Source organism: Onychostoma macrolepis, chromosome 10 (genome assembly GCF_012432095.1).
Source record: "Onychostoma macrolepis isolate SWU-2019 chromosome 10, ASM1243209v1, whole genome shotgun sequence".
NCBI classification, from domain to species: Eukaryota; Metazoa; Chordata; class Actinopteri; order Cypriniformes; family Cyprinidae; genus Onychostoma; species Onychostoma macrolepis.
In genome coordinates this window covers 16815879-16839668 of record NC_081164.1, presented here as the reverse complement: position 1 = coordinate 16839668, position 23790 = coordinate 16815879, and the positions used below count along the sequence as shown (strand labels likewise).

At 35.4% G+C, this 23790-nt stretch overlaps 1 protein-coding gene across 3 annotated transcripts in view; it reads left to right on the top strand.

The window, feature by feature from the left end:
- kcnn2 (potassium calcium-activated channel subfamily N member 2) overlaps positions 1 to 23115 on the top strand; it is a 39269-nt gene extending 16154 nt beyond the window's left edge. The window contains exons 3-9 of one of the 3 annotated variants that reach the window (XM_058789068.1): positions 1993 to 2411; positions 3741 to 3882; positions 3957 to 4067; positions 6304 to 6431; positions 13290 to 13301; positions 18625 to 18727; positions 21091 to 23115. In XM_058789068.1, the coding sequence (XP_058645051.1) occupies positions 1993 to 2411; positions 3741 to 3882; positions 3957 to 4067; positions 6304 to 6431; positions 13290 to 13301; positions 18625 to 18727; positions 21091 to 21366 (1191 nt within the window). In that variant the 3' untranslated portion in view covers positions 21367 to 23115. The other 2 variants (XM_058789066.1, XM_058789067.1) reach the window with 2 other exon arrangements.
- Positions 23116 to 23790: the final 675 nt, after the last annotated feature.

Below are 23790 nucleotides of genomic sequence, written 5' to 3'. Positions count from 1 at the left end.
GTAAAGTGGCACTTCAGTATGTGTGTAGTAAACGAAACTGTGCATCTGTGCCATTTATAGACAAGCAGAATTCATATTTAAGTGGTATTTGTGCAGCTTAATATTCACACTAGTCCATATCGCGTTTTGATTTAAGTGTACTGACCTACTTTTGTTGTATCCATCGCACATTCCATGACATTCGGAGTTATATAGTAAATTCCGTTTTTATGTCTGTATTCCACGATTCCGTCTGCGTTTTCTGCATTGTGGAAATCATAGGGCCCTATTAGTGAAGAACTACAGTGTACTACAGTTACTACACTACCCATAATGCTGAAGAGGCCTTGGCCAATCAGAGAAGTCAGTGTTGCTATGGAAACTGAAAGCAATTTAAAAGCACTCAGCAGCATTGCAAATGAAAAGAGTTTCCCTACACTCTCAAACCTCTTACATTTTTGTATATATCTGAATATTTTGCGATAAACATAAAATGTTTTTGTTTTTTTATTGAAAAAAAAATCATTGACAATAAGTGAATACTGATATTTTACGATTGTTTTTGATGTTACGGAATGAGTAGTTCATTCAAGTGCTGGGTTGAAATGTTTTAATCAATCCTCATTTTATAAACAGGTATCGATTCTTAAATCACAAGATCGATGTTGTTTTCTGTTGATGCAAACAAAACTTCAATAAACAGTATTTGTAGCGCACCTCCTATAATTTTGATAAGCGTTTGCTTTACTTCTGATAAGAAACAAAGTCTCAGCTTTCAATTTCTATTATTTAATTTAATGTCAAGTATGCTTGAATAAATAAAATTTAATTTGAATTTAAATGAAATGTTTTATTTTTTATATTTAAATTTTATTTTATATTTCAACAACAAGTTGGAGCAGAAATATAATTAACTGGAAAATAAATGGTGAAAATTTGGAAACATTTATAGCAAATTTCACAATTACAAAAAAGAATACCTAGTAACTCATTGAATTAAACATAACATTTTAAAGTAGAAAGACTAAATTAGGATTTTAAAACAACATATTCTAATCTTTGTTTTATTTACAACTTTGAAAAATCTTTGAATTTACAGTGTGTATTATTAGAAAGTTGTTATAAAAACTAAATTATGCACAATTATGCATTTTTATATATTAAATGCTTGCACACCACATATTTTATTTTAGTGTTTATTATCTTATCTGAAAATAAATAGAAATTGAATTAATTTCAGTTGAATAGTTTGGGTTCTGATATTAATTTTAACTTTTAATATTACAGTAATGTATCAAGGGAGAGAGTTTTTTTAGAGTTACAGCATTAATTGAGTGTTTTCTACCTTGAGAAAAATGTGAATCTTAATTAAAAATGATTTGAAAAACCTGCTGAGAAATTGAAAGGGAAAACCAGGGCGCTGAAGAAGTGAACAGTAACGGTTGTACTGTTATGTAGCGAACCAGATCCATACTGGGCAGAAATATTTATGGGATCAGGGAGAAGGGGAAAGAGGGAGATTTTCTATGTAGTAAAAGTAGAAAAAAAGCAATGCGGTTCCAGAGCCCGCTGGTCAATTGGAGAGAACCCTGGCTGAATCTGGCACGTGAGAGAAGCCTGCGAGCAGTGCACCTTGGCAGAAGCTGACAGACCGAGGTTGAAATTACAGTTAGTGAGGAGAATAAAGTGAACAGAATAAATTCTCACTTGGGGAGGAGAAAAAAAAACTTGAGGTGCAAAAATATTATTTAAGAAAAGAACTTATTATTGAAATACATTTTTATTTTTTATATAATTTCATTATCATTTATAAATTAAGAATGAATCTACTTCTGTTTTATTCTTTACATTTTATTAGGAAATATATATTTATTTATTTTAGTGCTGTTAAACGATTAATCGCGATTAATCGCATCCAAAATAAAAGTTATGTGTGTACTGTGTATATTTATTATGTATATAGAATACAATTTCCTTTTTAATTTTTCTCTGCTTTTTTCCCCCTCCTGATAGCTGTTCATGGTGGACAACGCTGCAGACGACTGGAGGATAGCCATGACCTACGAGCGCATCTTCTTCATCTGTCTGGAGATCTTGGTGTGCGCCATACACCCCATCCCGGGCAACTACACCTTCACGTGGACGGCGCGGCTCGCCTTTTCCTACGCACCGTCCAAGACGGACGCCGACGTGGATATCATCCTGTCCATTCCCATGTTTCTCCGTCTGTACCTCATTGCTCGCGTCATGCTGCTGCATAGCAAACTCTTCACCGATGCGTCGTCGCGCAGTATCGGTGCCCTCAACAAGATAAACTTCAACACACGCTTTGTCATGAAGACCCTCATGACTATCTGTCCCGGCACAGTGCTGCTGGTGTTCACCATTTCTCTGTGGATCATCGCCGCCTGGACTGTGAGGGCGTGCGAAAGGTGGCCCACTTTGTTGCTCTGACAGTAGATTATGGAAGTTTGGTTTCATGGAGAGATTTTTAGGAGGTCTTTTAAGACACATTGTATGACTATAACTACACTATTCATATATACCAACAATTACACAGAAGTAGTAATGTTATTTGGGTAATTCACAGTTACATTTACAGTTATATTTTACAAAATGTGTGTATATATATATATATATATATATATATATATATATATATAGATATATATAGATATATATAGATATAGATTAGATTTTTTTTTTACATCATACAATTAAGAAAATGTATATATACATTTTAGAATATCTATTTTAGATTATATAATTTAGAAAATCTATTTTATTAGATTCTGTTAATAGATTATATATTTTTTAATTATATAATTATTATGAATAATTATTATGAATTACATTTTAGTGTGTATATATATAGTTTATAATTGTTCAGTTGTCATAAATGCATGGTAACTCACAGCTACTTGGTGAGTATTTTAAAAATGTATATATAAATTTTAGAATATATTATATTTTTACATTATACAGTTTTATATTATACATTATACAGTTATCATTTATTCATGTTTTGGTAACAGTTACTTGGTGAGTTTGTTTTTAGAAAATGTAAAGATACATTTTAGAATGTATATTATATTTATTATAATTTGATTATATTTTATTATAAATAATATTATTTTAATATTATTTTAATTATACAATTTTAAATTCATAAATTCATTTTGTGGTAATTCACACTTTACTAGGTGATTTATTTTAGAAAATAAGATCTACACACAATTCCTAATGTTCGGTGTGACGCCGTTACAGCATACAATTAGATATTGTATATATGTATTCTCAATTATATACAATTGTATAGAAGTAAAATAATCACATTTTCTAGAAACTGAGCTATTAGTATCAAAAATACATCATTTCAGAAAAAAAGGATACTGTGCCTTTTCTCAACCTGTTAAACCCTATAGAGTATCATATCTCTCACGTTGCAGACCTGGAGAGCCTCTGTGAGCTGCGTAACCTTTTAAACAGCAGTTAAATAGGTTTGGAAACCGAGTCAATTGTGTCCCAACTCAGCTAGATCCCTCAATTAGCCAATTAAGTATTAGCTTACAGCAACAACAGCATGTCCAACTGCTGCGGTGGAGCGAGCACTACTTAAATGTATAATGTGAGACAAATTAGCACAATTTTCACGGCTGATTGATTAACTTACAATTAAGATTAACTTACAATTATTGAGAGTCATAGGTGGGCGTAAAGTAATTGTAGTTGTTTTTCTAATGCCATTTTACCCTTACCAGATACCATGACAACATGGATGTAACCAGCAATTTCCTTGGAGCCATGTGGTTGATCTCAATAACTTTTCTAACCATTGGATATGGGGATATGGTCCCCAATACATACTGTGGGAAAGGAGTCTGTCTCCTCACTGGCATTATGGTAAGTGCCGTATCTCAGCGTAATGTAGGGTTTGTTTTAGACTGAAAGCTTAAGGTGGCTGTTTGTTTTGTCAGGGAGCCGGATGCACTGCTTTGGTGGTCGCTGTGGTCGCAAAAAAACTGGAATTAACCAAAGCCGAAAAACATGTACATAACTTTATGATGGACACCCAGCTGACAAAAAGGGTAAGTCTGAACTCCTAAACCTGAGTCTTGTGGCGTCGTATGTCACCGTTTATTCTTAATCCCTGCAAACCTGTGAAAATAATATCCAGCTTATGCAAAGTGGGAAATAAGTTGCATTTATTAAATATAAACAAAATGTTTGAATGTATTAAGGTGACACGCTGCTTACAAATCAGTATTTTGAAACCCAATTTTCAAAATACACAAAATTCAGCTTTTTGAGAGGAAGATTACTACTAATGATGTTAAAAACAGCTACGACGTTATCAGAAATGTGAGAAATAGCCTGGAAATGTCAAAAAATATGCTTTCATTCTTCAAGCATGGCTTACTTGGTTAGCCAGATAAGCTTTGTCACATAAACAAAGAATATTCTTTTACGATTAGCTGATTATGCTAACGTAGGCTTAATGCTAATGCTCTGCAACAAGCTAACACCAAACTTTATATAGTGCTAGTGTCTGCTCATTTTTTTCAGCAGCCTCGGTTCTGGAAGTATATTTGCCATTCTTTTTTCCCATAGGGACTTTAGAAAAGTCTTTAATAAAGATAAAGATTGTAAGCCATGAACCAAACCAACTAGCTATGAGGTGAACCACATTACGAACTGATTTGAAGCAAAAAAAATGTACAAAGGTATGAGACTGTGTACAGTAACTGCTTTGGCAAGGGAAAGAACTACAATGAACTACAATCCCATGAACCATTGCGAACAACATAATCAAATTAAACATGTTAAATAATGATAAATAAAAGATGAATAAAAAATGATTGATTTTATACACAGTGCTGTTCAAAAGTTATATTTTTTTAATGTTTTTTTAAAGAAGTTTCTTATGCTCATCAAAGCTGTAACACAGAAAAAAAAACGTTAATATTGTAAAATATATTATTGCAATTTAAAATAACAGTTTTCTGTTTTAATATAATTTATTCCTGTGATTACAGCTGAATATTCAGCATCATTACTCCAGTCTTCAGTGTCACACGATCCTTCAGAAATCATTCTGATATGCTGATTTATAATTATTGTTGGAAACAGTTGTGCTGCTTAATGTTTTTGGAGCCTGTGATACTTTTTTCAGGACTCTTTGATGAATAAAAAGCTAAAAAGAACAGTTTATTCAAAATAGTAATTTTGTGTTACAGTATACACTACTCAAAAGTTTGGGGTCGGTAAATTCTTTTCTTTCTTTTTTTTTTTTTAAATAAATTAATACTTTTATTCAGCAAGGATGTGTTAAATGGGAAAAAAGTGATAGTAAAGACGTATATTGTTAGAAAAGATTTCCATTTTGAATAAATGCTTTTCTTTTAAAATTTTAATTAATCAAAGAATCAAATAAAAAAGTATCACAATATATCATATCATATTAGAATAATTTCTGAAGGATCTAGAGTAATGATGCTGAAAATTCAGCTTTGCAACACAGGAATAAATTACATTTTAAAGTATATTAAAATAGGAGACCAATATTATAAATTGCAATAATATTTCACAATATTCCTTCTTTTTCTGTATTTTTGATCAAACAAATACAGTCTAGATGAGGAGAAGAGACTCCATTAAAAAACATTAAATATCTTACTGATCTGATCTTACTGATTTGAATGGCACTGTATAAGTTACATATAGAGAGAGTTCTCTTTGTCACGATTCTCCGGTGGATTTCTTTGCAGAATTAAGGGTAATGCAGTTTTTCACAGTGATGAACATTATTATTAAAAAAACCAAGTTGAATAATGTGGGCCGATGGCTTCAGCAGAAGCGCATACCATCGATTAACTCATAGTAGGTCTGTCTTTAAAGGTTTATAAGTTATCGCTGAAAATCAGTTGCTATTGAGAAAATAAATGGGATTTTTACTTCCAGCACCCAAATTTTAATCTCTGTAGTGTTACCAAAAAAAATTTTTTTTTCCCAAACAGTGTCCCATTTGCTATGTTTTGGTCAAACTTTTATGGTAATTTTTTGACATTTTTGGAGCACCCGTCCCTGAGCCCCTGTCCTATTTACTTTATCGCATTGAAAAGCACAGCTAAATCACATTGACAGTTAAGAGAACAACATATCTTAGACCTGATTGTTAGCAAGCCAACTATTCCAGTAGATATCCCAAGTTTATGCTATCCTGAAACTTATTATGCAAATCAAGTAAGCCACGTTCAAACATCGGGGCCCAAGACGCCTCAGCAGGACCGAGCGCTGAATGCTACAATGCTAACTCTCCCACAGGTGAAAAACACAGCTGCTAATGTTCTCAGGGAGACGTGGCTCATTTATAAAAACACCAAGCTGGTGAGGAAGATGGACCACTCCAAAGTCAGGAAACATCAACGCAAGTTCCTTCAAGCCATTCACCAGTAAGTCAGACCTCTGGAGACCTGTCAGGACTTCTCGCACCCTTTATGTGTGTGTCTGTTTTTCAATGAGACTTAAACGGTTTGAGCTCTGAATTGTTTGACACCTGTAGCCCAGGGTAGGAGTCGCTGATGACGGATTCATTTGTGTGGTAAATCCGTTTGTACCATATTTGTTTTGTTGATCTGAGGTATTTAGTATCATTTGTTGTATTGATGCTCTGTTCTTCCATTATAGAGTTAATTCAGCCCTCAGTAAAGCACAAGTGAGGACACTTGCTTTTTCCCCATCAATCTCACTTTTGATATTTATGGGCTATCTAAAAGGGGACGTAAGTGCCCTGTAAATGTCACTCTCTTCCAGTGACTGATTATTTGGGAAACCCAAAAGGCAAAATGGTTATAAACCCACCTCATTTCAGCTGAAACCCTGTGGGTTTGTAGTTTCTTCACTATGTTTTATTTTCAGCCACTCTCAGAGATACTAGCTCGAAATTGTGGCTATTTATTGTTGGGTTATAAAGCACTTTACCACAGACAAAACACTCTTTTCTCAGCAATACAATGTAGAACATTACAGAAAACACTTCAAACCTTGTATTATGAGCCTCCACTAAATGGTTGAAATGCCCATTAATGGTAAAAATATAAATAAATAAAAAATTACTTCTTTAAAAAAATTTTTTCCACCTAACAGATTTTATCTTCTTTTTTTTTTTTAATCTTCTACTATCTTTGTCTTTTAATGAGTGCAAGTTGTGTGTTAAACTTCTAAATCATATAAAACTGTATTTTATGTTTGTAAAGCACATTAGTGTATCAAGTGTACAATACTTCAGGACTATATACATTACCTTTTTAAAAGTCTGGGGTTGGTAGAATTTCTTATTCATTCAGGATATTCTTATTCCTATTCATATTTTTTAATGTTGCCTCTTGCACCAAAGACTGCATTAATTTGATCAAAATACTGTAAAAACTGTAATATTGTGAAATATTATTATTACTATTTGATTATATTTTAAAATCAATGATCAAAGCTGAATTTTCAGCATCAGTACTCCAGTCTTTAGTGTCACATGATCCTTCAGAAATAATTTCTGTGGAAACCGTGATACATTTTTCAATATTTTTTTGTTTTTAATGAAAAGTTCACAATAATGTTTATGTGAATTTATTTAAACATTTTATTTGAAATTAATTTGAAATAGAAATCTTTTGCTACATTTGTAATGTCTTTACTGTCACTTTTTGAGCAGTTTGATTCATATATTTAATAATTATAAAAAAAACTGTATATAAATATCAGCCATGTATCAGTCTATCGACAGGGGTGCACTTAAATTTTTCAGTCTGGTTCTCATGAGAGCACCTGGTGATTTGGTTTGGTGCTCATACTGCACATAGTGTGACCCATTAAATATAACTACAAAAAAATAGATTAATAATAGTAATAGTAATATTATTGCACTTTATTTTTTAAATAAAATAATAAAATGTGATAATACTATTATATTTTAAAATAAAAGTGAGTATTAAATAAAAACAAATATTTTATAGTATAAAATGCTAATATTTACACTTTCTTTTTTTCTTTTTATTTATTTATTTTTAATATGAATTTTGCATCATTTTCAAACCTAAAAATCAGTACGATTTTATTTTTGCGGATTGCCGGAAAGTAAGCATATGCGTTGCCAAGTGAAGCATGTCAGTGAATGAAATATATACGTTTTGCATTTTGCTATGAAATAGCAGCGCATAGCCTAGATTTATACTTTCAGTTCGAATGGAAATCTTATACAGCATTACAGTTAGTCAATCTAAAACTGTGATAGTGCACATTAACAGGTGTCAGCCATGTCTGTATGTAAATGAGCGGTCTGAACTTATTTACACAGCACTTTTTTTTTATTTTGGTCAGGCATGCACACCTGCGCACCACTTATGTGCACCCCTGCTTATCGACCATGAAATTAATTATTACCTTTTCTGTATTAGACAGAATTTCAGTGTCTCATCAATATCATATCATCACAATAATTGTAATTGTAAAAAAGTAGTAGAAATGCCGTAAAGGGATAGTTCACCCAAAAATGAAAATTCTGTCATCTTTTACCCACATTCTTCAAAATATCTTCTTTTGTGTTCAGCAGAGGAAAGAAACATATACAGGTTTGGAACAACTTGAGGTTGAGTAAATGATGACAGAATTTAATTTTTGAGTGTCTATGCCTTTAATTGTTGAGTTAAATACAAAACTGTTTTCAAAAGCATATCATAATTCAAAAAGTGCTCTACCAAAAGGTTAAAATGATCAACAAGACCTAAGGAAATACTGTAATTAAACTGAGCTGAATTCAGGTAGTGTGTATCTCTCAAAGCAACAGTATCAAAGCAGTAAAGTGGCTTTGAAGTCCACGACTGACGCTGTAATTGTGGGCCGTGTAAGCTAATATTGAATAAGGAGCATCTCTAAAGCAACTGGAAACCATGACGGATGTGGAGAGCACATCCTATCGTCCTTTACTCCTGTTTCACTATTCATGAAGGTGTCGGGGGACGAATTTCACCGTCTTTCTGTTGGACTCTCTCTTCCTTTCTCTCTTTTCTCTCCTCGTTTGAAGTTTATTCATGACTCTGTCCCACTTTTCATCTGCTCTATGACATTAGCATTGTGTCCGGTTTAATGCTAGCTATAAAGCAAACATTAAATAATTTTTCAGCGATAAGATTTATTTGTCCTGCTAAGCTTTGGTCGTGATTTTGAGCTGAGGAGATGCGTTTCACGCATTTAGATGAGAGTATTGAATGCCTTCTGTTTGTTTTGTCTCGCACTGCTCTTTTATAATTAGCTAAATCAACCGTGCTCGTAAAGACAAATATTCATTATTGAAAGATGCACTTTCGGCATAATTAGCTAAATCGAAAAAATTATAAACATTGATAAAATTTTGCACACGCAGTTGCAGACAACATTCATCTCATTTTCCCTCATTTTGTTTTGCATCTATGGTGGTGTTTGCTAAGACAAACCACTAAGCAACCACCTTAATGTTGTAGCAACAATGCAGAACACCCTAGCAACATCCTACCTTCTACTTAGCAACAGCCTAGCAACCACCTAGTAGAACCACCCACCAATCACCTAGTATATCTTAGCAAACACCAGAATACCCTAGCAACCACCATGTAGTCCCTAACAACCACTCAAAATGTCCTACCAGCCACCTAGCAACATCATCCTAACTACCCAGAATTTCATAGCAATCAATTTACAATGTTTTACTAACTCCTAGATTGGACTTCGCAATGTCCAAACAACCTTTCTGTATCTTTAGCAACCACACAGAACAAACCATGCAAACACCTAGAATGTCCTAGCAACCCCCAGAAACCCCATAGCAACTACAATTTAGACAATAACAACCACACAGAACAAACCCACTAACCACCTAGCATCCACTCAGAACCACTTAGCAACCCCTAGAATTTATAGCGACCACTAGACAGACCCTAGCAACCACCATGTAGACCCTAGCAACCACACAGCACCACTCAGCAACCACTCAGAACCACCTAACAACCCCTAGAACTCCTAACAACCACTAGATAGACCCTAGCAACCACTCAGAACCACCAAGCAACCAACTAGAATATCCTACCAACCCCAGAATACCCAGACAACCTCCATTTGCAAACACCTAAAATTTCCTATCAACCATCAAACAACCCCATTGCAACTACCATTTAGACCATAACAACTACACAGAACAACCCACCAGCCACCTAAAAACCATCCAGAACCACTAGCAACCTCCATGTTCAACCTAGCAACCCCTAGAACTCCTAACAACCACTGGATAGACCCTAGCAACCACTCAGAACCACCTAGCAACCCCTATAACTCCTAGTGACAATTAGATAGACCCTAGCAACCACCAAGAACCACTAGCAACCACCATGTACAACCTAGCAACAGCACCACCTAGCAATCCCTAGAACTCCTAATGACCACTAGATAAACCCTAGCAACCACTCAGAACTACCTAGCAACCACCTAGAATGTCCTAACAATCCCCAGAATGCCCAGACAACCTCCATTTAGAGCCTAGTGACCACCAGGTGGACCCTAGAAACCACACAACACCACCCGGCAATCCCCTTGCAATCACACTGAAACCCCTAGCAACCACTCCGAACACCCTTGCATCACGGTAGTGAAAAGTTTTGTTCAGAAGAAGTAAAAACCTGTTTTTCCTCACCACTCAATCACCTTGATTCATTATGTAAAGTTGATAATGATCGAGACAATGTATTCAAGCTTCTGATTTCACTCTTGCCCCAAATTGGAATCAAGACGCCGTCGGGCTGCAGTTTGCGTGATACATCACAGATAATAACGCTGAGGGTAACGTCACACAATGTCCTGACTCTTTTTATAGGCACATAGCTGAAAGAAAACAGTCTGAAATTGCTTCCAGCAGCAATGTTGGGAGTACGGGCGAGCAGGCTAATGTTCAGTCAGGACGCATAAACCACAGGCTACTGCTCACACACGACACCACAGATTAATGGTCAAATCGCTCCCGGCTCTGTGTAAAACCATTAGTGTGTGTTCTGGTGTTTTTATGGTTGTGTATGTGTTTGCATGCCTTCATTAAGACTATATGTGAGCGTCGATACGGCCGGTGCCTGTCTTAACAGGCCTGTGGTTTTCTATCTTCTACTTTAATTCGCTCCCCCTGATTCTGTTCAATGTCCTTTATGTTTAAAGAGCATCTGGCCCCATTCCAAACCCATAAAGACAGGAAACCGCCGTCGCAGGCCAAATCTTAAACTTCCCTGTTGGCTCAGTCTTCACTAACGGCGTGTGTCCTTTAACACTGAATGCATGCCATTTTTGCATAATGAGGACGACTACGATCGATTTCCACTGATCGAGGCCGTTCTTATCATGCATTAGTTCTAGAATAGCGAATTGCCTGAAATTATCTACTGGCCATCTTCAGGCTAAGGTACATTTTAGATGTCCTATGCATGCCGAGGCCACACAGGAAATAAGGAACACATCTTGTTTTTGGAGGTCTGTTTGTCCTCTGGTGCTGGGCTGCGATAAGCAAATGCGCTGTTGACAGGGCGATGATGATGATGGCACGTCACGACCAAGGTTGCGCACGGTGGCTTTGGGGATGGGGAGAGAGCGTCCGTGGTTTGCGCATGCAGAACTGGAGGAGGGGGTGGGCGGTTTGTGTGGTTGGTTCCAGCTGTAACTGCCATCCCATGCACCACCTGCTGTGCCACCAACCCCCTGCTTTAATCAATAGCGGGGTCCGTAGGATCGGCACCCTTGGGCCAGAATGTCGTTAGCTAAACGAATGGCGCAAGACTGACACAGCGCATCTGGCGCGTTAATGAAGGTCAGAAAGAGACACAGTCTGATCGGCTCTGTAAGAAGTTACTCTTTCTAGGGTCTCTTTATGGTTTTAGCATAAAGGTTGAGAATCCAAAGAGTGCAAACATTGCAGATTTGTGGTGCTCCCAAAACAGCTGGTTTTATAAACTGGTCCAGTATAGCCGCTTTTCCACTATCGGACCGAACGGTTCTCTTTGCTTAACCGTTCCATTCCGTGCCGATCCGGGCCAGTCAGCTGGATGGATTCTGATTGGTTGTCAATGTTTTATCGTTATTCAGATGGGAAAAAAAATCTAAAAGCGATTCCAACAATATTGTTTCTGTGTGTCCTTATTATTGTATTGGTGTGAACTTACCCGTTTTCATATAATTAGAATTTTTTCTATTTATTTAATATTTATTCTATTTGTCTTTGGTGTGAACAGATCTTAAGGGGTCATTAACAAAGAACATGTTTTTGTGTTTAAAAACACAAGACAAAGGCCAGTGCAATGAAAAAACACAAGGTCTAGAGACACATTTTTAAAAAGCTGAAGTACTTTTCACTTGCGCGAGGTGAACACAACCATCTTCTGTGTGAACAGCAACTAATTAATTAAAAGCAGCGACAATACAAATTTAACATTTTTCAGTATTGCAACATTGTTTTCAAAATAGCTTCGCTTTTCCAGTAACAAGCTACTTTATCATTGTAATGTGACAAATGCTACATTGCTATTTTTGTCGCAATGTCATTTTACGACGTCTTTCTTTTTCAAAAGAAAACATTTAATTAATTGCTGCTGTTTGTTATGAATCACTTAAATAAATTCTGAGTTTTTTGTATGTAGAGTAAATTTATTTGTTAAAGTTAATGGAATTGAGTTTTAACAGCAATGTGGAGTAGCAGTATGGATTAAAAATGGAAAACTGCTGTACACTGCAAAAAAAATTTTAAGGTAAGTGGTTGCAAACAATTTAATTTAGCTACATTTAATTAAAAAAAATATGTTGAAAGTTAGTAAACTAAATTTGTTTATTTAAATGTAGCTAAAATAAATTGATTGCAACCACTTACCTAAAAAAAAATTGAGTAAATTCAATGAATCATTTTTTTCAGTGTATGTGTGAATGCCAGATGTGGTCAATCTAGCAAATTTTACTCCGGTTTTGTGTGAAAGTAGGTATTGTGGTCATCTTTTCTAATACATTTTAGTAGCTAAATACATTTTTAAAAGGCTAGCTGTGAATTATGAGTAGCATGTAGTTTGGTAAGCCTAACAATGGTGGTCAGTGGGTGGAGCAGAATGGAATGTTTCCGGAATCTTCACCTGATGACTGTGTGTCAATGGAGTTTTCAGGGAGATCTGAACAGAATGATCATGCCACATTTTAACTGTTGTGATAATTCATTTGTCTATTTTATGTTTCCTTTTTTTCCTGTTTGTGTCAACACAATGCAATAGAGCTCGAAAGTAAGTCTTCGCCTCACCTTTAGATACAGATCTGTTGTGTGCATGCAAATGAGAGCTTGTATTTCTATCTAATGAGCAGAAAAAATGTACACGCCCTTATTTGATAAGTGAAATTCATTCTTTAAAAAACTTCAGCAAATATTTTTGTACAATACCAAGCATAATTTAAAGTTTCCACACTTAAGATTATTTTTTCATTACAATTAATTACCTTAAAAAATGGAGTATTAGACACAATCAAGGACATTAAATGTAGCTTTTTAACTTAACACAGTTGCTAATTAGCTGAATCTCATTCAACTTTTCAAAAACATCCAGGTTTTTCACCCCAAAATCAAAAGAAATAAATTAGAATTTATATGGTTTTAATTGCTTTTTTATTTTATTTAACATTTTTATTTATATATTTTTTAAGATTTATGTTTTACATTTTCGCCTTTATTACAATAGGACAGATCAGAACTGACAACAGAATTGGGAAAGGTCCTTGAGTCGGGATTTGAACTTGGGACACCCGTAATGCAACGGCTGCCCACAAGGCTATTGGCACCGACTTTATTTTTTATTTTTTTGTTAGTGCAGTTAAAGTTAAGCACATTTTCCCAAAACTCATTCTTATTATATGTATAAATATAAAGTATTTAAACATCATGATAGTATTTGTGTGTGTATATATTTAAATATGTAACATTTAAAGAACATATGTTCAAAATATTTAAATGTTTTAATATGTAAAGTATCTATATATTGTGATTGTATTTGTTGTGCTAACTTGATTTAAATAATAATAAAAAAAATACATTAGAGCAACTTTTGATTTGAAAGTAATAATGAGAATTTAAAAAATAAAATACATTTTTTGTAAGATATTTAATTAAATAAAATAATTATTATAATTAAAATAAATTAAATATTTTCATTTTAATAAATTGTTTTAATTTATTTTTATATATTTTTTTCTTTTGATTTTGAGCTGAAATGTGACCTGGAGATTTTGTGAAATTCACTCAATTAGCATTTTAGCCATTTCTCAGCTGCACAGTCCTAAAACCAGCACTGACACAAACAAACTGAACCAACTATACATGACCGTTTTATCCAATGAATTTCAGTTATCAATGATAGAGGGTGTTTTCTTTCCATTGTTGCATGAATGTGATTATTTGGGATGTTTAATCAGACAGCCACTGATTAAAAACTTTACTTTGCTTCCATGAGTCAAACGATGACCGTTCCTGAACACTTTCATTTACGTCCAGTTTCTCAGCTCTATTTCATCTTTGCATCTTTGGGCTCATGGAATCCGAGTTGCTCCTGAAACAACATTTGTCTCTGCATATCCCACCCTCCCCCACCACCACCCCTTCATTTCTCACTTGGATGACCGGTAACGGTGCAAATGAAGTCCTTAGTCATAATGTGAATCGCCCGGCCACTGAATTTTGCCAGTCGTAATGGACGTTTCCCCACATCTTCAGCTCAGCATGCTGAATGATTTCCTGAAGCTTATGCAGCGAGGCAAACGGGTGTGACGTTTGCTTCAGCTGCTAGGAACAATTACATTGTTTCACTGCAGCCCAGACCAGCATGTGGTGAATCAGGCTGACTGCAAGAAAACGCACACGGGGACAAAGAAAGAAACCCAAACAGCTCGATGCCTCGGTGTGGGATTGTACGAGCGAGCAAGAACTCTCAGACACTAAGGTCAGCAGGTGCCCGAGGGAGCCTCTGGACGACTTTTATCCCAAAATGCAGTGCTCCCTTTGCCCCAGCAGGAGCTAATGTTCACCACACACGTCTCGGGGAACAGAAGGAGCCTCATGAATGAAGCTCGGTTAATGTAGAGCGTGTAGGCTAGAGTTTTTCTCTAATATACCCTTGATGTGAAAACCGGATGCTTGCCAAATACACGGCTCTGCTTTAGCATTGGCACAATAGATGTAGAAATGTGATGCGAGCCTCCCCAGACAAATTAGATTTAGTTATATATGCTTTGAAAAGCTTTTCATGTCTTTAATGGTCAGATATAGTTCCTCTCTCTAAACGCTATCGGTCATCCAACTGTAAAATGAATTTAATGGAGCCATTCTCTCAGGACATACTTATTGTAAAACAATATTTCAACATTAGGAATTAAAAAGCAATTATATCTGTCTACATGAAGTACCTGGCATTTGCTGTGGGGATGTCCTGGTCATATTTCACCACCAAAAAAAACAAAAAAAGAAAAACATCTAAAGAGAGAAAAAATAAATTGTTTCATTTAAAGAAAATTCTGATTGTTTGAGGACCATTAAGATTTGGACAAATCCCCACACACATGAAATTAAACACATTTTCTTCTGTGATTCTTATAACTATAATGGGACAAAAACAATGACTTAAACAATGAATTTTACATATTTAAAAAAAAAAAAACATGATGATGATATTATAAGTGCTTCAAACTATCTTCAAACTAATTATTTTTATATTATAAAAATGTTTTAATGCAACAAACTAAGCAAAAATATTATTCTATTTTGTTTACATAAGCTATTTTACATTATAAAATATTTGAATATAATATATAGGTATACATTTAAATATTCATATAAACTAAGCTATTATATTTAAAGCTAGTTATGTCTAAGAATAATGGGAATTATTATAAAAAAGTAGACAATGGAATGTATTACAGTAATTTTTTCTTCACACAAATTTTATATTGTAAAAAATACTTTAATGCCATATAAATTAAACATAAGCATAAATAAAGGCAACAAAGTTATTTTAACAGAATCGCCGTAACTTATTTTATTTGCACGAGTTATTTTATTTTAAAATATCGAATTAATATACATTTAAAAAAAAATAATTTCATATAATATAACAATTTTAAAAAAGATTTATAGTTGATAGTTGAAATAAAATAAAGGGTTTTACAGTAATGAGAACTAGAGGGTAAAAAGTGCTTAATTGTTGTGAAAATGACAGTCCAAACAATCTTAATGATCCTAAAACAGTTAATTTTCTGTATACCAAATATAATTGCTTATTGTTTTTGGCTTAGTTATAAAATCTGACCTGGACATGTATGTGTGTGATTCATCGAGTAGTCTCTGGCCAGACTCTGCACTCGTTTTTCTGTTCTGCTGTGTGGTGCTTTTTTTGCGCACTCCGGTGGTTGGCAGCCGAATTGCAGCCTATGTATCCATGTACTACACTCCATGCAGCTCTCCAGGACGGAAATTGCTACATCTGGGCCAATCACCATCGAGTCCCCAGAGGCCGCCCATGTTGTCTGTTCTCTGATCTGTGTCATCAAACTCTCAGAGTTTAATTAGGGAGTTAACTCGACGCTTAATGCGTCGGTCTCCACACAATGAATTGCTAAATGTTGCTCTTTCTCAGCAATGATTTCAAATATCTCTGGCTGTGATTCAATCCCGTTCCACCAGAACAGAGTACAGATTTCTTGTGTTACTCCCTTGTGAGTCAGGAAACATACTGAATGCAAACCGCAATTTATGTGTGTTACCTGCACATGTCTCGCAGGAGTGCTGTTTGCAGTGCCCTTGAGAATGAGAGAAGAGAACACTTAATGCATAGTGAAGATAAGTAGTTCCTGAGAAACCTAATTAAATGGAGGAGATGAATAATTAATGATAACAGTATGGATTTGAGTGAGAGGGTTGGTTTACAAAGCTGTGTGATGTAGTATTCATTTCTCAGAGCCATTTATCTCAGCTTCCTTACAGTAAACAGTGATCCATTTAAAATACAACAAAACCAAATATGAAACAGGTTTCATAGTCGTTATTTTAAAAGAATGTTCCAGGTTCAACCCAAATTAGACTCTTATGGGACAAGCTGTGAAGTATCACCAAAAAAAAAAAATAGCCTGTCCCATTTACAGCAATACACTTACAATGGAAGTCTATGGGGCAAATAATTCAGGAGGGTTTAAAAGCAAAATGTGGAGCTCATATTTTTGTTAAAGCACTAAATTCATCTGTAAAAAATTACTGTTATTTGAACCAGGGTTATTATATTAAACTAAAAGCATAAAACAATTTATGTTACTTAAAAAAATAAAATAAATAAAACTTTAGCAGAAAAAAACCCTACATAGACACAAAAGAATATGCAACAAAATTAATAAAACTTTTACTAAAAGTAGAATGAAAACAGAAATATAAAAATAAAAACTAATTCAAAGTATTTATAAAAATATAATAGTATCTCATTTTTACTATACAAGCAGATTTGAACTATAAATTTATAAATCTTTTAATTATGTCTTGGCGAAATCCCTGTGGGTTTATGTGTACATTTTTATTCTTGTAATTTAACAAAAGATAATGTCCTTATTTTTGTAAGTCACATAAAAAAATAAATGTAAAACATTTAAATGTCACATTTCATACCCTTACAAATATAATTTGAACATTACTGGGTTCAGTGGTTGTACATAGGCATGAAATATTGGATATAACTACGTACAGACAAGGTTAGTAAGCAATTTTACTAGTGTCACTGTAAACTTACATTTTTGTGCATATTTTATATATGTGTTTATGTATACAATGTATATTTTAACATTTGAAGCCTGGCCCCATAGACTTCTACGATAAGTATATTACTGTAAACACAATCATGGTTTTCCCCCTAAAAACTCTAAATATTCTCTTGATGTAATCTTTTTTATGTAAAAAAATAACCAGAAGAGACTGACCTGTCATTTAAATTTTGTAAAGTTCTATGAATATGAAGTACACTCTGTAGCTTTTTTTGGAACGTTTCTAATATATCATTTCCTCACTAATAACTACACTCAGAAATAAAGGTACAAATGCTGTCACTGGGGCAGTGCCTTTTCAAAAGGTACACTTTTGTACCTATTAGGTTCTAATATGTACACTTCAAGTACTAATATGTACCTTTCAGATAAAATGGAACCTTTAGGTGCAAACATATACCTTTTGAAAAGGTACCCAGTGACAGCTTTTGTACCTTTATTTCTGAGAGTGTAGAAAATCTCTCAGAGCCTCAGGTGTACTTTTGTATGCATCAATAAGGTCATTATATTTTCATAATTTCCATCAGATGTTGATAAAGCATTGCTTTGTTCCTGTAAGAGGTGTGGAAAAGAATATCCCTCAGAAAAGAAGCGACGTTCCTCGCCCACAGCCTCTTCTCACTGAAGTTTTGACTTGCATGCGCCTCAGTCCTCCTTCAATCCCTGCATTCTCTCCTCATGTCTTGTGCATGTCCTAGGAGTGCTTCCGAAATGTGTGGCTTGTGAATGGAGAACCTGTCAAAAGATTTTTGTACTGACCGCTTGCCGCTATTGGGCTCTGAATGGTCTTGTGTTCAGATTAAGAAGTGTAAAAATGGAGCAACGCAAGCTGAATGACCAAGCAAACTCTCTAGTGGACCTTGCAAAGGTAAGATACCTTTGAGTGAATGTTTAACTAATGCATGACGGAATTTTGGAGGTCCGTTTGTGTTTTAGTATGAATTTTAATATATTGTAAGTCTACAGGTGTCAAATGAACAGACAAGATTTTATCATTTGATTTGTTTTTTTCTGTATGTTTGTCTACAATATGATTTCAGTATGTGGTAATGATAATTTGTTTCCTTGCAAAGAGCAACTAAGCATATGGTTGATGTCAGTTAATTTATTATATTTCCTTTACGAAACGTCCTCATGTTCACTTTTGCTATTTATTCCCCTCTTGCTATGCACAATTCATCATGCTGCTTAATGGTCTGGAAAAGCTTTCATCTCCTTAGAAAAAATAACTGATGGGATACCTGAGATGTTAAAATAGCCTGATAAATTTGAAACCCTGCATTTGCACTTCCTTCACGGCCATTTTTTAGACGGACTAAAGAGTGAGCCTTGGGGAACACCAGGCATGCTGCCAGCCTGACACTGCAAAACCCACAGCAACCTGGGAAAGGGATACACTCGAGATCTGATGAGTCAGCTGGAACAGCCTCTCGCACGAGTGTACACTTGCTCGCACGCCCAAGCTGTGACATTCAAACATCCGCAGTGGTCACATTCCTGCAACCTCTGTCGGGGCTTTGCCGTGAGAGTCATTAGTTAGTGTTACCCAATTACCCTCCTGTCCAGCACCTCCCAAAGAATCCGGAGAGGGTGACATTGAGGCGGAGCTTGATGTGATATGACTCATACTGGTTTCTGTCTCCTTTTATCATTGCCGTAATTGCCTCTCGCCATCAGAGGGCGGTATAACATTAATCATGGCTGCAGCTGCTCCCAGTGGCAATGAATCCTATAATGCAGCTTAAAATAACTAAAGCAGCTGCAGTGCTTCTGCAACCTTCAGACAGCCCGCCTGATATGGTGCGTCTGCAACTTTTGTTTCCACACCTGTGATCTGTTTAATTTTTCAAGTTGTTTTGTTCATTTTTAGAATAATGATATTATTTGAAGACAGTTTCTTCATGTTTAGTAGTGTTTGCTAAGGCAAGCGTCACTATTGCTCATACTAATGGTGAGGGATTTGAACAAACCTCTAAGTATCTCAAAGTATTAAACTACATTGCACAACTCATCCCACACCGTTACCGACTACAGACATGAATTGTTTCAAATCATGTGACTTGTTAAGGGAAGGTGTGTAGTAGGAGGGAGCTGAGCCATTTCTAGAGACCGGAATATCAGTGTTATTATCTTTTGATTTAAATAAGTAAGCAGCCACAAAGATCTCCCTAGCAACCACACAATAATCCGCTAAAAAATAAAACTCTTAATCCACTTTATTAGAGTTTGAGTGACTGCTGAAATGCTGTATAAGTTGATAATTATTATGTTAATACTGTTTTTAGTAAGCTACACATTTTTAATTTCTAATTTGGAGAACAAATTCTGACAGCACAATAAATAAGCTACTTTATCTGTAAAGTCATCTGTAAAGAAATATTCTTTCTAGCCTTCCCCCCACCAAATGGTGCCATTTATCGCTAGACTCAATAGGCCCTATTACAAAAAAAAAGAATGATTGAGCATTATGCACTGCTAAGGTGCAGGGCCCGAAATATGGTTTGACTGATATTTTTAGAGATATTTTTGTGATATATTTACTTATGTTTGCATTTAACCGATATTCAGAATTTTGTTAATATTGTTAAAAAATATCGGTTTTACCAATATTAAAAAAAAAAAAAAAAAAAAGGATTATAGTAATATTCAGTGCCAATTCTCTGTTTTAGAATAATCTGAATATCTATAAAAGATTATAGACAAAATTGTGAATATTGGTAAAAGAAGTATCGGTCAAACTGATCATCAGTCTGTCGCTACACCTTAGCAATGCATAGCAACACCTTAGCAATTCTGAGTGAATAGCAAGCATTGTCTCGCAGTTGAAAGTGAATTTTCAGTTGATAACAATGCTAAAATAAAAGTTTCTAGTGTCTTTTAATGTTTGTTATGTAGGCCTACACTGAGTTGCTTGTAACAAGAAGTCTGAGTTTGAAATTTCTGCGCATGATGCAATGTCATGAAAGACCTTTTATGTCGTCTTTACTGGGAATTGAGATGTCTAAAAATATGGACGGTACACTTCATTTCTCATCAGGGCAATCCATCACCTGAGTGCTTTTTAGAGCACCTGTCACATGCAGCTGGGATCGACATGTCCTTTGTGACATGACAGATTTTGTCATCTTTTAAAAGATGTTTAATAAAACCTGATCACGCAGCGCTAGACTTACAACACCTGAATATTTATGAATCTCTGTTAATTTTAACCTCTCCCTCGCTTCACCTCAGACTCAAAACATCATGTACGACCTGGTCTCGGACCTGAACGAGCGGGGCGAGGACATGGAAAAGAGGATCGCGCTGCTGGAGACCAAACTGGAAACGTTGCTCAGCAACTTACAGGCGCTTCCAGGCCTCATCAGTCAGGTGATCAGCCAGCAACACCGGGACTTCCTGGAGGTGCAACTCCAGCCCTACGACAAACACAGCCACGACCGCTCGCAGTCCGTCTCCCGGCGCCGATCGTCTTCCACCGCGCCGCCCACTTCCTCCGAAAGCAGCTAGAGCTGCCAGCCCAGCCGGCATCTCCGGAGAAGACTTTCGCCATCATATGGCCAAGTTGCATTTTACTGTAAAGCCTTATGGTTTCAATAAAGTATTATCCAAATTCTGATAACACCATCAGAGGTTACCAAGGATAATGCGGTTGAAATGGAAACTTCCACACATATCTTGTCAATTTGTTTTTTTCTTTTTTTTACCTCAATAAATGATGCTGTTTCTCTGTTGACTGGATCACAGAGAGACTTTTCTCAGTAACTAATGATGGAAAGATATCAGGTGAGCAAGTCCTCCCGGGGGACTTAATTCAGGAAAGCAATGTGACGACCTCAAACGGCACCGAATAGTGCCAGACTAGTGCTTCCTACCGAATTGTCTGTCTCTGCATATGTGAATGAGATCTGACCTGTTCTTTGAATCAACAGGCATTAATAACTCTTTATTGAGGAACTAATAGCATGTCTGAACCCAAGACAGGGGCAGATGAGGAATGCCTCCCCTTCCTGTCCAAATAGCGAAAACCCTAGATTTACACTCTCAAAGGAAAGCATATATCTTTTAGGTTAGGAAACGGCATCAGCTGTAGTGATCTTCTGTTATAAGCCCTCTAAAAGTGACTATTCCGGGGGCCATGTTGCAAACAATTTACTCCTCTCGAAATGAATGCATCTGAATCTATACTTGCACTTTTTATCAATGCACTTCAACGCTTACTGACTATAATATGAATTTATGTTGCTCATTCAAATAGAAAGACACCTTCAGTCATAGGATAATGGCCAGAATGTACAACGATAATGATTGTGTAGTAGGCTAAGGCAAGGGCAGCAAATGAGACCTCAACTGAAATGACTGTGCTTACAATGTAGATGTTAGATCGCTGCTGTTATTGCACCGACATCTCCATTAGTTCCAACGGCGATTGACGTATCTTTATGGAGTAGCTGAGGGGAAACTCTCTCGGTTCACTGTGTGCTTTATGCTTAAACGGTCTTCAAAACGAGACGAGATCTACCAGATGCTATTTATAGACGTAGATCTGTTTAAGAGCAGCAACTATCTTGTATATGTTTGGAAATGCCTATTTTTGTATTTCAACGAGGACAAGCACACCTCCAAATGCGTATGTCTTTCTCAAAGGATGTGTGGTAAAGAACTGTATTTGAGTGTGGACGTGGAATGTAGAACCAAAGCTTTCAAAATGGGTAGAAAGTAGGTAAACGGATGGTACTGTGGAAGATCTTAAGATTTCCCAGTAAGCCGTACTATTATACTGTAATGGATTTCTCTGGGATGGCCCTGTGAATTCAGCCTGTTTTCTGGTGTTAAAGGTCAAACAACTCCACAGCACAAATCAAAATAAAGAACTCTCATGCTTATTTTCCGAACAATCGGTCTCACGCCTTTCAGAATGTAAACACAAATGTCTGTCTGATGCAAAGAATTGATTACCACAAGACTATTTATTGTAGGAGAGATTATGACCGGTTCACCATACTTTACTATCATTTATTGATAGCATGTTATTGATAGATCTGTGCACTTTAGATTCTAAAGATATATGATGGGTTCATGTTGGATATATTGGTGCATTTCATGTCCTGGCCCAGCAACAACACATCCCAGGGTGTAATGTCATTAAGGGGTTACAGAACCTAATGAAACAATGGTGGATCCAGCAATTTCACCAACATAGAAACTATGAGTGATTAAATACTGTATGCAAAATGAATATAAACAATAAAATGAAACTATTTATCAGAAAATTAAGTGTGTGTTGTTTGAACATTGATGTGTTATTTGTTTAATGCAGTATTGAGTTGTCTTAGCTTTGAGGTTATCTATATAACAGTTAGCAGATATGTGACCATGGACCACAAAACCAGTCATAAGGGTCGAGATTTATTTGAAAATCTTGAGGGTGCAAAAAAAATCTAAACATTGAGAAAATCGCCTTTAAAGTTGTCCAAATGAAGTTAGCAATGCATATTACAAATCAAAAATTAAGTTTTGATATATTTACGGTAGTAAATTTATTCTTCTTCATGGAACATGATCTTTACTTAACATCCTAATGATTTTTGGCATAAAAGAAAAATCTAGCATTTTCACCCATACAATGTATTTTTGGCTATTGCTACTTGAGACTGGTTTTGTGGTCCAGGCTCACATATAGGCTGTAAAATGTATGGTTTTCTGGTAAACAGATATAAAAAATTATTGACTACTCACATTGTATTCAGGGGTGGATACTTTTTTTTTTTTTTTTTTTTGTCCAAATTTATTTTTGCTTAACACAGTAGGCTATTTATAAAACATTTGACATTATATTAATTATATTATAGTACATTTTTGTGATTCATCCACACCAGGTTGGTTTTGAGATCACCATAATGACTAAATAATTATTTCTAATTTCCGAAATTA